Raw genomic sequence first — 13,411 nt, 5'->3', positions numbered from 1 at the left:
GGGTCGGTGGGGGGGCCCAACTGCAATGACCCAGCTTTGGGGGGGCCCAGCTTGCAGAAGGTTGAGAACCCCTGATCTAGCTGATCATAAGGTCCGTTGCTCAATCCAAACCCCCGCGCTTCATTTTGCAGAGTGTATGAGTTTATTTCTGCCCAGCAGAAGTTGTACAATGGGAAAGCTAGGCTAGGCTAAGCTAGGCTGCGATCGGATCGCCACCGCTATTATTATCCTAAGTCTGAGCGTATATCCACACTTTATTTCTGCCTACAGTAACGTGACTTCACACACTGTGTATGTGTATGTTTATGTCTGATTGGCAGATCTCTGCCCTCACAAAGAGACTCGCTCACAACCAACCTGTCACACAAACACACACACACACACAGACACAGAGGTGAAGCGGATTGATTTTGTCAGTTTGGTGAACAGTCCCAGTGATGTTGGACTCAGCGCGTAGCGAGATCAACTGGCACATCGTGGGGACAGTAAAATACGGCCCTCTAAGGGCACACTCACACTAGTGCCGTTTGCCTGTTCCGTGCTCAGCACGATTCAGCACGATTCCCCCCCCTCCCCACTCCCCCCGCAGGCCCGTGCTCACACTGCTCGTGGCCTGGGCACACTTGCACCTTGCCTACGTCACCGTGCACGTTTAGGATTTGGAGCTTAGTCTACTTGTAGGCTATACGACTGTTTGTGAATATTTTCATCCGGCCAAATTTGCATCAAATATTCCACTTCCACATTAGAGCAACGAGAATCCTTAAGCTATTGTTTTTTTTCAAATGTAGTCTTGACGTAATAGGTCGCGGTGAACAGTCTCATATTTGTGCAGCACGCTGTTTATTATTAATATAACGGCCCGTCATCAGACCATATGTATCCGGATGGTTTTGTACACATCGATCGCTCCATCAAATCCAAGTCAGAACTTTTTGTATGGGCAGAGATCGTTTTTTTAAGTGTCTTTATAAAGTTTCTTGTTAAACCTTAGTGTAGGCTACTGTTTCCTTATCACCGGGCCGCGGTGTGTTGTTTTGGGTGCGTCTCCACCGCCATGCGTAAATGCAGTTATGACAGCTGACGGGAGGAAAAAGAAAAAAAATCATCTGACGAACGTGAGTAAACACGAAAACCTTTTTGCTGTGCTTTCTGAGCCGACCTAATTAGCTCTCTCCCTCTTTTATTAGCCCACACCTAGGCTTACACACACGTTAATTCTCACACATTATAGCTACAAGTCCAAGTGGTGGGCAATTCTGGTGCCGACTAGTAAGGCAGCGGACGTTAACGGACAATGCATCCTTAATAAATTCACGTCAGGAACGCCGCCTGTGCGCTTGCTTGTGCGCGTGTCATCTCATTAGCATCTGTACTTTGGCCACGGCACACCTCTCCCAGGTGTGCCGTGGCCAAGGGGCTGTTCCGTGCTGGAATACGGATGGCGTGGTCACACTAGCCAAACGTTCTAGACTTTAGTATGCTAATGAGCTTTGGCACGGGGCCGCGGCCCTAGTGTGAGTGGCCCCTTACTGCAAGCTCCAGCACTTCTGCTCTCAATTCACCGGCCAGTGTTGTTGTTGTAAAGCAGCTGACCGGCACGGCGCTAAATGTTTACGTCACACCTGATGCTGTTTACAAGCACCTCTTTCATTCCGGAACGCTGTGTAAAAGGAGCTACTGATGCGCCAGCAGGCCGGCGTTGCTTGGTTCTGTGTAAATAACACAGAAGCAAGCAAAGCCGGCATTTTGGAGTGATGTTGTTCCGTCAATATGCCGCAATCTCTGTGTAAAAGGGGCTACTGTGTGTGTGTGTGTGTGTGTGTGTGTGTGTGTGTGTGTGTGTGTGTGTGTGTGTGTGTGTGTGTGTGTGTGTGTGTGTGTGTGTGTGTGTGTGCGTGCGTGCGTGCGTGCGTGCGTGCGTGCGTGCGTGCGTGCGTGCGTGCGTGCGTGCGTGCGTGCGTGCGTGCGTGCGTGCGTGCGTGCGTGCGTGCGTGCGTGCGTGCGTGTAGGTGCAAATTGAGTGTGAGGTGTGAAAAGCCTTTGTCTGTGGGGGGAAGAGCTTGAGGCTTGGTTAGCCTGTGTGTTGTGGTCCCCTAAAGGCCAGGACACACCAGTCCGACATGTTCCGACTTCGCAAAAAATGGAGTCGGCCGTTTCAGGAAGCTCCAGTCTTCCCGTCGCGGTCAAAGAACACACCGAGACGACTGCTTATTTTCCGTACGCTCGCGGGACGTAATGTCTCCACAACAGCAGGCGGCGCTAATCTGTATTGTGGCCCGAAAAAATACGAAAGCCGGAAATGATTGGACATCTCTCTAGAGCATAAACATAGATAGAAATACGTATTTATATTTATGGACCATAAGAGCACAATTTTTAGCAGAGAGTGTCGAGCATGGTGTCGAGCAGTCAACAAGGGTTGATGCATGTGAGTACTCTCAAAATGAAACGAACAAACACATTAAAACGATGGCTAGCTGTTGTTAGCTGTTTGTGCTACCCGCCTCACTTCCGGGCTTCACTGATTCGCTAGCCCTCCACCAATTAAATTGCTCCAAATGAAAGACGGTCGGCCGCCGATTGAACATGTTCAATCGGCGGCCGACAGGCTCAAAACAAGCCCGACGACCTCTACGTCGGCCGACGTCACGGCACACACCAAACAGATTTGTCTTTTTTTTTGACGACGGCGGTTATCGGGCTGGTGTGTCCTGGCCTTTAGGTTAAGATCTCAAAGTATGTAACCCAATTACTAAACAACAATGAATAGTTCAAACTAAGTAAATATACATTTCCAAGGTAAGTCTTTTAAGCCATGTGTTCTTGCTAAGCTAAACCCAATAGTTCATACGATACCAGATGTTTACACAGCGTTCATTGCGGTGTTGGAGACTGGTCTTTATGGCATGAGACAGGGGTTTTGCTTCGCGGGTCGGTCTTGATGCAGTTCGGATGAACTGGTGCTTTCTGGATCTTCAGTAGCAGCGTGCTAACTGGCATTGTTCTCCTCTTGAGGGCCTTGTTGCCAGCTTGGTCTGGTCTTTGGTTCTTCTTGTTCCTCTTTAGTTGCTTTGAGCAGCAGGGTGGATCCTTGTTCCTCTTTGGTTGAGAGGAGCTTCACGGCTGTTTGAACAGGCCGTGCTGTAGAGCCTGGATCCGGGAGACCAGAGCTTTTCTGGGTCCAGAAGGTTGAGCTAACCCCGGTCTGGGGTGGCTAACAAGGCAGGAGAGAGCGTGCTACCTTCCTTGAGGTCGTAGAGAAGAGCGTCCTCCGACCTCTTGGTGGAGGCGAGGAGAAGAAGAGAGCGGACCTCCTTCCTTGAGGTCGCGAGGAGAAAAAGAGGCTGAGCTGTACCAGCTCACTTGCTATTATCAGAAAAACACAATACTTATTGACTAATGGCAGAAGAGAAAGGAGTCATGTGGGGCCAGAGTCTTGTGGTTAGAACAGAGGGACTGATAGGTGTGACTTTACAAATAAAAGCCTGGCCTCAGGCAGAGAAAGGTGTCAAAACACAGATAATGCCTTGGCTCAAGGCAGAGGAATGTTGGGGGTTTTGACAAACACTATCCGTATTTAAAGTCACAAGGCCAGTGAATGAAATACATGTACGCCTTCACTACAATAGCCAATCAGCGTTGAGATTGCCCGGTGGTCTGCAGAGGTGGGCGTGTGGAGTGAGGACATTGTGCTTCCTATACATTCTGCAAATATGTGTATTTTGCTATCTGTTTAGCTGTTGGTTGTACTTTAGCCAAGGTAGCGCCGGTTAGCATAGTGAAACTCACCCAGCTATGTGCTGTTCCGGAGGATAATATGAACCCAAACTTGACGGCAGTGTCCTTGTGGAATTCCAATATAGTACAGCGAAGCACCGGTGTTGTCCTCTGCCAGACCGCTCACTTTCACTTTCAGGTAGGCAGATGTCTGCCTTTATTTTTGCCGCTGAGCACACACTGCTGTTGTTAATGTGATTAGTATGTAGCTGAATTGCTGTTAATGTGTGTGTATTTGCGATCGGGTGTGTCTTCATGCTGTTTTAATGCTATTTGTGACATGACTGCCGCTGGTTACACAGTGTACCTACATCTGTATTTTTTGGGACAGCTGGACCATGTTGTTGTTGTTGTTGCACCGTAAGTGTGACGGGTCTGATCTCAGAAACGGCGTCGGCGTAAGGAATATATGGCCCAATATGATCAAGCGGCGAGCAACTTGCATTCACGCGGCCAACCGCCGCAGGGGGCCAGTGCGGTGTGTTCGCAGCTTTATAGATAAATCAGTGATTCTTGATAACCAGGACAAAAGGCCGTCTTCCATATGTAACTGCTGTTATCTTTAAAAATAAAAATATTTTAAATTGTAGATATTATTAGGGATTGAGAATATAATGTCTGGAGCACAATTATCCCCTAAATTAAATTTTATATTGTTATGTCAAATATATAATATAAAACAGTGTGTCCACAGAGAGGGTTTCAATCTTCCATGTGCAATAAAAACGATTAAAAATGTGGTTTTTAATTATTAAAAAGTGCCTTTTTTCATCAAAAGCAACACTAAATAATTTCGCATATCAATCAAAACTGTTTTTCTTCAACACATTAATGTTTTATATGGTTTCAAAGTGGTGAGACACTTTTTGTCACCACTGTCAGACAATCCATTAAAATGTAATAAAATCAGCCAAATTAAGGGGCAGCTGTCACTATGAAGGACCTCTTGTCACATTCTACCTCTGTTCTTTTTGGTGTGAAAAAGAGAGACTCCGATAAGTGTTGAAGTTTTAGAATATTTTACATTCCAAATCTTAAAAGTCCTGCGTCACAACCATGATCAACCCCGACTTACAATTTCTGAAGAAGTTATTTGAAATGTTTTGATAATTTTATTTTCCTGAAGTAGTTCATACCTTAGCACCTATCACCAACAGAAAAAGCAAATGGCTACTAGAAAAATTTGTTCTGTTTAAGAAACGTTAAATATGTCAACACCGTCAGATGTCAAAAAAATTTATATTCATATACAGTGGCAGAGTGCCATCATGATGGATAAAAAGCCAGTACACAGTCCATAATCATCATGCAGCGGCAGCAGAACAGAGCGTTAAAGCCTTAGCATCCTGCTAGCCTCGTTATCTGTTCAAACGAGCCCCGTGAAAATCCGCGTTTATACGATTCCCCAATCCATCTTGGTAGATACTTGCTTAACCCGCTGCACTTTATTACATTCCATTGGCCGCCGGCGGGACCAGAAAGAAAGTATTTTGTTATACAATAGCCAAAAAGAACCAAAAACTGTATTAATCGTCGGATTCTCCTATTTCCGAGGGTCCGTATAATGCGACAGTTATCATTTAAAATGGCGCCAAAATAAGCCAAAACCGCAACTTTTCATCAAAATATTGCATTTCGAATGTCCTCAAATCTTCAATCTTCAAAAATCTGCCAAAAAGTCACCAATTGAGCAATCAAGAAGCTGTAAAATTCACAAAATGATACGCCTGTTTGGTTAAACGGCAGTAGCCATCTTTGTTTACATGTGACGCGGTAGAATTGCGACATAAATCAATCAAATTTGCGACAGCGGCTCTAAAGCCGTATCCCATTCGAGGGGCCGCAGCCTACGAAGGCTGCATTTGAAGATCGATTGCGTCATAGCGGCGCGCAAAGGCTTGTCCCATTTGGAAGGATCCGTCATATGCGGCCGAGAAATGTAGCCTTCGTTTCCCGGTTTTGAAGGGTCCAACAGATGTATCCTTCGCGGCCCAACATATCCCAAGATTCATTGCGTTTTTTTCCGAGATGGCATAAAATAAAATAAAAAATAACAAAACGGCAACGTGTTGCTCCATCTTCTTAACTTTTTTCTTCCTTTCTTTTTTTCTTGTACTTTTTTTTCTTTTCGTCTGGAAGGCAACTTCTTTTTCTTTTTTCCTCCGTTGACAAGGCTGTTTCCGTTGGCAGCAATCACACTGTAAAAACTATTACTTTGGGAAAAATTTAAAAAATTGAGGCAACAGTTTCCAAGCAATTTTTATTAGTAATGTGAAAAAAAATAGTACAGCCTACCAAAAATGTCTACAAAATTTGAATTCGGATAACTCAATAATACAAAATAAAATATTACTTTGATAAAACTTAAAAAATTTGAGTTCGGATAACTCAATAATACAAAATAAAATATTACTTTGATAAAACTTTTAAAAAATTAGGCAACATTTTCCAAGCATTTTCTAGGTGTTCTGTGAACTTGAAAATTTGAGTTGGTTCAACTCACAAATACATATTTTACTGCTGGCAAAAATTTAGTACAGCCTAAAAGAAACAGTAAAGAAATTGAGTAAAACAAATGTCAAAAAAGTCAGCCTAGGATTTGATTGAATTAAAATTTGTGTTTAACTTTCATGAACCTTAACACTAACTTAACACTTTAACTCACTCCTTTCTGTTTTAATTGTAATCCTTGAAATGGTTAAAAGTGTTGACCCATCATGTATTAAACAAAAACAAGAATGGAAAAGGGAATTTTAAGAGCATGTCAATGGATTTATTTAAAGTTAACACTGCCATTCAATAGGACATCATTTTAGACGTGTGTGTGTGTGTGTGTGTGTGTGTGTGTGTGTGTGTGTGTGTGTGTGTGTGTGTGTGTGTGTGTGTGTGTGTGTGTGTGTGTGTGTGTGTGTGTGTGTGTGTGTGTGTGTGTGTGTGTGTGTGTGTGTGTGTGTGTGTGTGTGTGTGTGTGTGTGTGTGTGTGTGTGTGTGTGTGTGTGTGTGTGTGTGTGTGTGTTTGTGTGTGTGTGTCTAATTAGTAAGTCACAAAGTAAGCTGCTTTATAATGGTTGACCTTACAAAATAGTGTGGAGAATTAACAATGACTCAACACACACACTATACATCAGGCTCCTAAAGACTCATTTACACTCAACACAAATATAAACGCAACACTTTTGTTTTTGCTCCCATTTTTCATGAGATGGACTTAAAGATCTAAAATTCATTCCAGCAAATTAGATGTTTCCCCCAACTATAGCCTACCCAGGGGAGATCAGGGGCCTATCATGTGGCAGTACATTTTATTTATTTTTTAAATAACATCGTTCGGGCCCACGAAGATCAGGGGCCTATATTGAGTCATTAAAAAAAATAAAAAATTTTAAACCTGTACTTTCTGCTTTTTGGTAATTCTGTGCTTCCAAAAATTAGTTGATTTAGCCTTAGTTTTAGTGCACCAGATTGATGAATTTTACATTCAAAGTTTAAAAATGTTCTTCCGAGGGAGCATTCCCCCGGACCTCCCTAGAAGGTCCATGGTCCCCACCACAGTCTCACAAATTCAAACTCAAAAGGCACTTTCGGACAACACACAAAGGGCGTGTCTGCAAAACAAGATCTTCTTACAAAAAGAAATTTGCCTAGCTGAATAAGCAGCAAAGTGTACTTCAAAAAGGCTGTGACTGGTAGTGAATTGGCCCTGAAAGTTTCTTTGGAGGTGAGCTATCTCATTGCTAGGGCTATGAAGCTGCATAGTATAGACATTAATATTGCCAGCTGCTATCGAAATGGTAAAAATGATGTGCGGGGATGTCAATTGTTGCACTAATCCTGGCTACTCTGCATATGCAACACAGTAGGCTATAACAAACATGTTCAAAAAACTAATTATAGAAAAAAAATGTCATCTTGGTGTTTTGTTTTTTTTTGGGGGGGGGGGGGCCTCACTGACAATTTAAGCTTAGGGCACCCAAAAGCTTAGCAGCGGCCCTGAGTCTACGAGAGCGCTGGGGGCGATTTTCAACCAGCCCGAAATCGCCACAGAATGACGGCCAGAACACAGACGCTGATTGTACAATGATATTCAGACTTAGATGCAGGTAAAAACTGTATTGAAATCATAAATTATGATTATAAATACAAAAAGAAAATCATCATTATTATTATCATTATCATATTCTATTTTTTTGCTGGTATGGCTCAAGGAGGGCGTCGCCCTATCGCCCTCTATGGGCGAGCCGCCGCTGTTCATATACAATTTTGAAAATATTTTTTGTGGCCTCTGTCAGTCTTGGTGAATATTTGTGATCACTATACATCTTAAGGGTCTAGCATAAATTGAGGTATGGCAATAAGGAATGGCAAGCTAAAAAGCCCATTTTGATAAGGAATGGCAAGGTAAAAATCCCATTTTGATAAAAAGGACAAAAGCTGTGAGGTTGTGTCAAAGCTTAGCTCAGTAGCTTAGTATTTTATGTAATTTAATTTGCCTTAACATATGTTTTGTATTTTTTCAACATTGCACCCTGTTTTGTCCCACTTCTCAAAAATCACTGAAATAATAAATATAACCAGATCATAATATTAAGAACTAATTAAGGTTAAAGGGCATTCTGCATAGAAGTGGTTGGTAAATACTCATCCTTACACAACATTAAAAAACAGCATAATTTTACAAAAAAAATCTATTTGAAGAATGCAAGAATAACTCGCACCAAAAAAAAATCTAACCTCAAAACACAAAGGGGGCATGAATTGTGCTGCACGAGGTGGGTGACGTACTAGAACGCACATGGCTGTTTAAGTAATGGCTTCTTTTAAAAAAGACCAGTCACAAAGAAAGATCAACGATCCCAATATTATCGGAAAAAAATAAAGTGTTTTTTAACTGTAGCTATCTATGCTATCAACAGTGTCCCTTTACATCAACAATACAGAGTGACCAGCAGCACCACATTGTGCCTGTTAACTATGTCCATTCATTACAAGTTGTGTTTTTTGTGATGTATTCTTGATGTTGTATGCTCTGTCTCTGTTGTCCAGATGTCCACAACGCTGAGTTCATCCTGACCGGAGTTCTTACCCAGAAACTCAACTACGATTCATATCCTTTAAAGCCAATGACCGCTCAGGACAGAACAGGAAATTGTACGCAAACAAATGCATTCAGGTACAACTTACACAAATACACATGAATATAATAAAAGCTTCTACAAAATGCACGTTCAACTGGATTTAATCAAATAAATATAATTAGGTTAATGGAACGACTATATTGGTCTGTGGTTAAACACACACAGTGTTTTTAATTGTATCGAATGATTACTGACATGGTTGTAGCAAAAGTTCAAAGTTCTTTATTGCCATAAGCTCAACAACTACAAAAGCAGTCGTTGGCAATTAAATTCTTTGTACTTAGACTCAGTGCAATACACTTCAAAAGTGCAAATAAAATTAAGGAATAGTACGTATATATAAAATGCAATAAAATATATAGGATAAAAAAGACAACTGTAGAATATAAATATGATTTTGCAATATGAACAGATTTAAATTAGAAATTCAAACTGAAGTAAACCGTATTCTAGGGACAAGAGGCTTTGGAGATCATTCAAGAGTTCAACTTTTTATGCCGTAACCGTCACCCATGTTATACGTACAGGTATTTCCGGTATTTTGTTCATCCTATTTAAATCAGTGGGGCTAGACTAGACATTATCGGCAAGTGGCACATCCCAATGCATTGAGTAAAGACATTGCCCCTTCAGACTGCATCAGTATTTTTGTATTATTATTATTATTATTATTATTATTATTATTATTATTATTGTGACAGCAGGGATGTGCGCTGTGGACACAAGTCACTTTCCTTAACAGAGACACATATAAGTTCACTTGATGGTGAAGCAATGATGACATGAAGAAGAGGATGTGGAACCGAACAAGAAACTGTCTGAGTACAGTTCAGCCATGCTGACGTTTTTATGTTTTTATTTCTGTGCATAGATCTTCTGTAATTTTGAAGCTTTTTGTTCACTGTTTGAGAATAAATAAATGGATGTTATTTTTTTAAATTAATGTTTAAATTATGGAGGATTTTATTTTTTCCCCCTGTGCTTCAATAGAATGTATAAAGGCGTGTATGCGATGTCTTTTGGAATAAAAAGTGTACATTTGTGTATGTCAAAAATGTATTTGATTGCTTTTTGATCATGTATATGGATTTTTATTTAATTTTTTGGGCCTTAAGGTCTTCCAGCCTCTGAAATACAACCTCAAGTATGAAAAAACTCAACCAACAGAATAACTGAGCTTTTTTCTTCTAAAGAAAAGGATACATTTTAGAACTGCTTGTTCTTAGTTTAGAGGATTTTAAAGGCCCTTCTTGAAGGTATTTCTCCCAGGTTTAAGCCTGAAAGAGTTGATTTAATTAACTGGTAATGATAGTGTGGGGTAGTTACTGGTGAAGTTCTAATTCCTGACTGTCGGAGAGATAGCCCGGGGTGATGTACAGTCATGGACAAAAGTGTTGGCACCCCTGGAATACTGTCAGATAATGCACTGTCTGACCCAGAAAATGATTGCAATAACAAGTGCTTTGGCATTAATATTTTTATTACATTTGTTTCCAACTGAAAAACACCAAAAAGAAAATACAAAAATGTCAAATCGAATACAATTTACACAAAAATCTAAAAATGTACCGGACAAAAATTTTGCACCCTGAACTTAATACTTTGTTGCACAACCTTTAGGAAAAATAACTGAAAACAATCGCTTCCTGTATCCATCAATACGTTTTGAATTTTGGACCATTCTTCGTTGGCCATCTGCTCCAGGTCGCTCAGGTTTGAAGGGTGCCTTCTCCGAACAGATGTTTTCAGATCTGGACTCATTGCTGGCCACTTCAGAACTCTCCAGCACTTTCTCTCAAACTATTTTTGTGCTTTTTGAAGTATCCTTTGGGTGCATTATCTGAGAGAATTCCAGGGGTGCCAACACTTTTGTCCATGACTGGGCGGCGGTACTGGATGGGAGCATGCAGGGTGTGCAGTGTCGCCTGCAGGGCTGGCCCTCAAAAGCCCCATAGACTGAATTAGACACAGCCTGAGCCAAGGTCATATGCTACATATACCATGTAGCACATGCAGAACCAAGCAAAACCAAAACTCAAACATTTGAGTCAGGTTGACAAAAGTTGTGGTTTCAAACCTTTCTAATAGCCCTTTGAAGCTTAAGACGACTTGAATCATTATATAAAAACACTTAAAATTCATGATAAAAAAAAACCTGTCATCACCACTGCAGAATATTTGCTGCATTTGATCTGTTTTAATTTTGAAAATCCAAATGACCACGCTTATGTTCGCTTAATCTTTGAAATCATCAATTAGGGGAGAGTGCAGTTCCACAATGCAAAACCTTGTATGGACAGTCATCTAACTATATATTTCAATAGAGTTGCGGTCAGAGTTGCAAAATTGCCATCATTCTCTTTTGAATGTGCTTTTAACATTTTTGTTAAGAGTCTGTTAGCATTTGAAAAAGATCTAAACGCAGTGGAATTATTCCAGGGGCCTCATTTATAAAGGTGTGCGTAGAATCCATCCCGAAACATTGTGCCTGCACAAAACCAAGAATGTGCTGCGCAAAAAAAAAGATTTGTAAAACCGTGCGGCGCACAGTTGCACGCAATCTTCCCTTTATAAATACCCCGTTGTGCTCGGACGATCTCCGCCCCGTGTCCTCCCACTTCACCTCCCAGTTTCATCCCACAATCTACCATTAAAGGCCTACTTCACCGGTTTGAATATGAAGGTGTATTGAATTCTGAGATCCTATGTAGTATAAATGTGCGAAAAAAATTAAAATCGGTTCATCCTAGCCTGAGAAAAGGCAGAAAGAGTGTTTTTTTAACCCTATATTTCTCTTTCTCGTGACATCACAGAAAGAGAAATATAGGGTTAAAAAAAAACGTACTTTGTAAATATTACTGTGATGTCACAGTAAAAGACATCACAGTAATATTTACAAAGTAAGTTTTTTTAAGCTCCTGAATATGGTGACGCTCTTAATAATCCCAGCATTTTGACTGACAAGAGGAGGTGACCGGCCGCAAGGAAAGCGACTGGAAAAGGAAGAAAGCCCGTGCCATGGGCCGCTTTAACTGGCACACGCGCGCTGATCACATATCATGATTTGCACAGTCATTTTAGTCTTTGTAAAGCAGTTTCGCCCAACTTTGTACTGTATGAAATAGCAGGTATTAGCCTACCAGTAGGACTATATGTTGGCCTATATAAAATGTGTTGTGAGAAGTGAAATAATGCATTAGCCTATAGTCTATTCCAGAGCATTGTTTCCCTTCCGTGAGATCCGCACATTTCCTTTTTTTTTTTTTTATTATCTTTATCTGGAGTCACATTTACACTCACCGGCCACTTTATTAGGTTCACCTGTTCAATGGCTTATAAAAACAAAAAGCTACTCAGCCAATCACATGGCAGCAATGTAATGCATTTATGCATTTAGACGTGGTCAAGACACTGTACTAAAGTCAAACCAAGCATCAGAATGGGGTTTGGGTGACTTTGAACATGGCATGGTTGATGGTGCACGGCAGGATGGATCCATACTTTCATGTTGTTTACGCCAAATTCTGAGCCTGCCATCTGAATTTTGCAACTGAAATCGAGACTCATCAGACCAGGCATGAGTTTTCAATCTTTATATTGTCCACTATTGGGATCCTGTGAGAATTGTAGCCTCATTTTCCTGTTTTTAGCTGACGGGAGTGGCACCCGGTGGGGTCTTCTGTTGCTGTAGCCCATCTGCTTCAAGTTTGGTGGTGTTTTGCATTCAGAGATGGTATTATGCATACCCTGGTTGTAACACGTGGTAATTTGAGTATCTGTTTCCTTTCTATCATCTCAAACCAGTATGCCCATCCTCCACTGACCTCTGACTTCAAACAAGGCATTTTACGTCTGCACAAATGCCGCTCACAAAAATCGCTTTTCTTGTGGCGCTTGAGGATATTTTTTCTTTTTCGGACCATTCTCTCTAAACCCTAGAGATGGTTTAGAGTAAAAATCCCTGTAGATCAGCAGTTTCTGAGATACTCATACCAGCCCTCCTGGCACCCTCAATATTGCCATGTTCAAAGTCACTTAAAACCCATTCTGTTGCTCGGTTTCAACCTCAATAAGTTGTCCCGTCCAGGTCTACATGCCTAAATACATTGAGTTGCTGACATGTGATTGGCTGATTAGTTATATGTGTTAACAAGAAAATGAACCGCTGTACCTAATAAAGTGGCCCGTGAGTGTATATACATACAGTGCTGTTTGAAAGTTTGTGAACCCCTTGAGCATTTTGGAATTTTATTGTGTTTAACCATTATTAATTAATTTTTATCAATACCAGTATTTTTTATATGAAATAACAGATGTTTGTTTATCAATTCAACATTTTTCTTTTCCAGAAATCAATTGTTAAAAGAGATGAAACAAATTATTTGCCAACTGTTGTATCTGCAAAAGTTTGTGAACCCTGAGCTGCATTGCTTAAATCGAGCAGGTAAAAACAATCAGGTGGGCCAAACTGATTGATGAAATAGACAGTAATGACA

General features: G+C 41.0%; 1 protein-coding gene across 1 annotated transcript in view; it reads left to right on the top strand.

Annotated features, from left to right (window-relative positions):
• Positions 1–9,957, top strand: part of paxip1 (PAX interacting (with transcription-activation domain) protein 1) — a 148,903-nt gene extending 138,946 nt beyond the window's left edge. Inside the window, exons 22-23 of the mRNA XM_080033474.1 lie at positions 8,824–8,888; positions 9,668–9,957. Coding sequence (XP_079889600.1) covers positions 8,824–8,888; positions 9,668–9,679 — 77 coding nt within the window. The 3' untranslated portion in view covers positions 9,680–9,957. The remainder of the gene's footprint in view (positions 1–8,823; positions 8,889–9,667) is intronic.
• The last annotated feature ends 3,454 nt before the right edge of the window (positions 9,958–13,411 follow it).

The sequence above is a fragment of the Ammodytes marinus genome (genome assembly GCF_949987685.1).
Source record: "Ammodytes marinus genome assembly, chromosome: 9".
NCBI lineage: Eukaryota > Metazoa > Chordata > Actinopteri > Uranoscopiformes > Ammodytidae > Ammodytes > Ammodytes marinus.
Note: the sequence above shows the minus strand (reverse complement) of the source record. Positions and strands in the feature narration are given on the sequence as shown.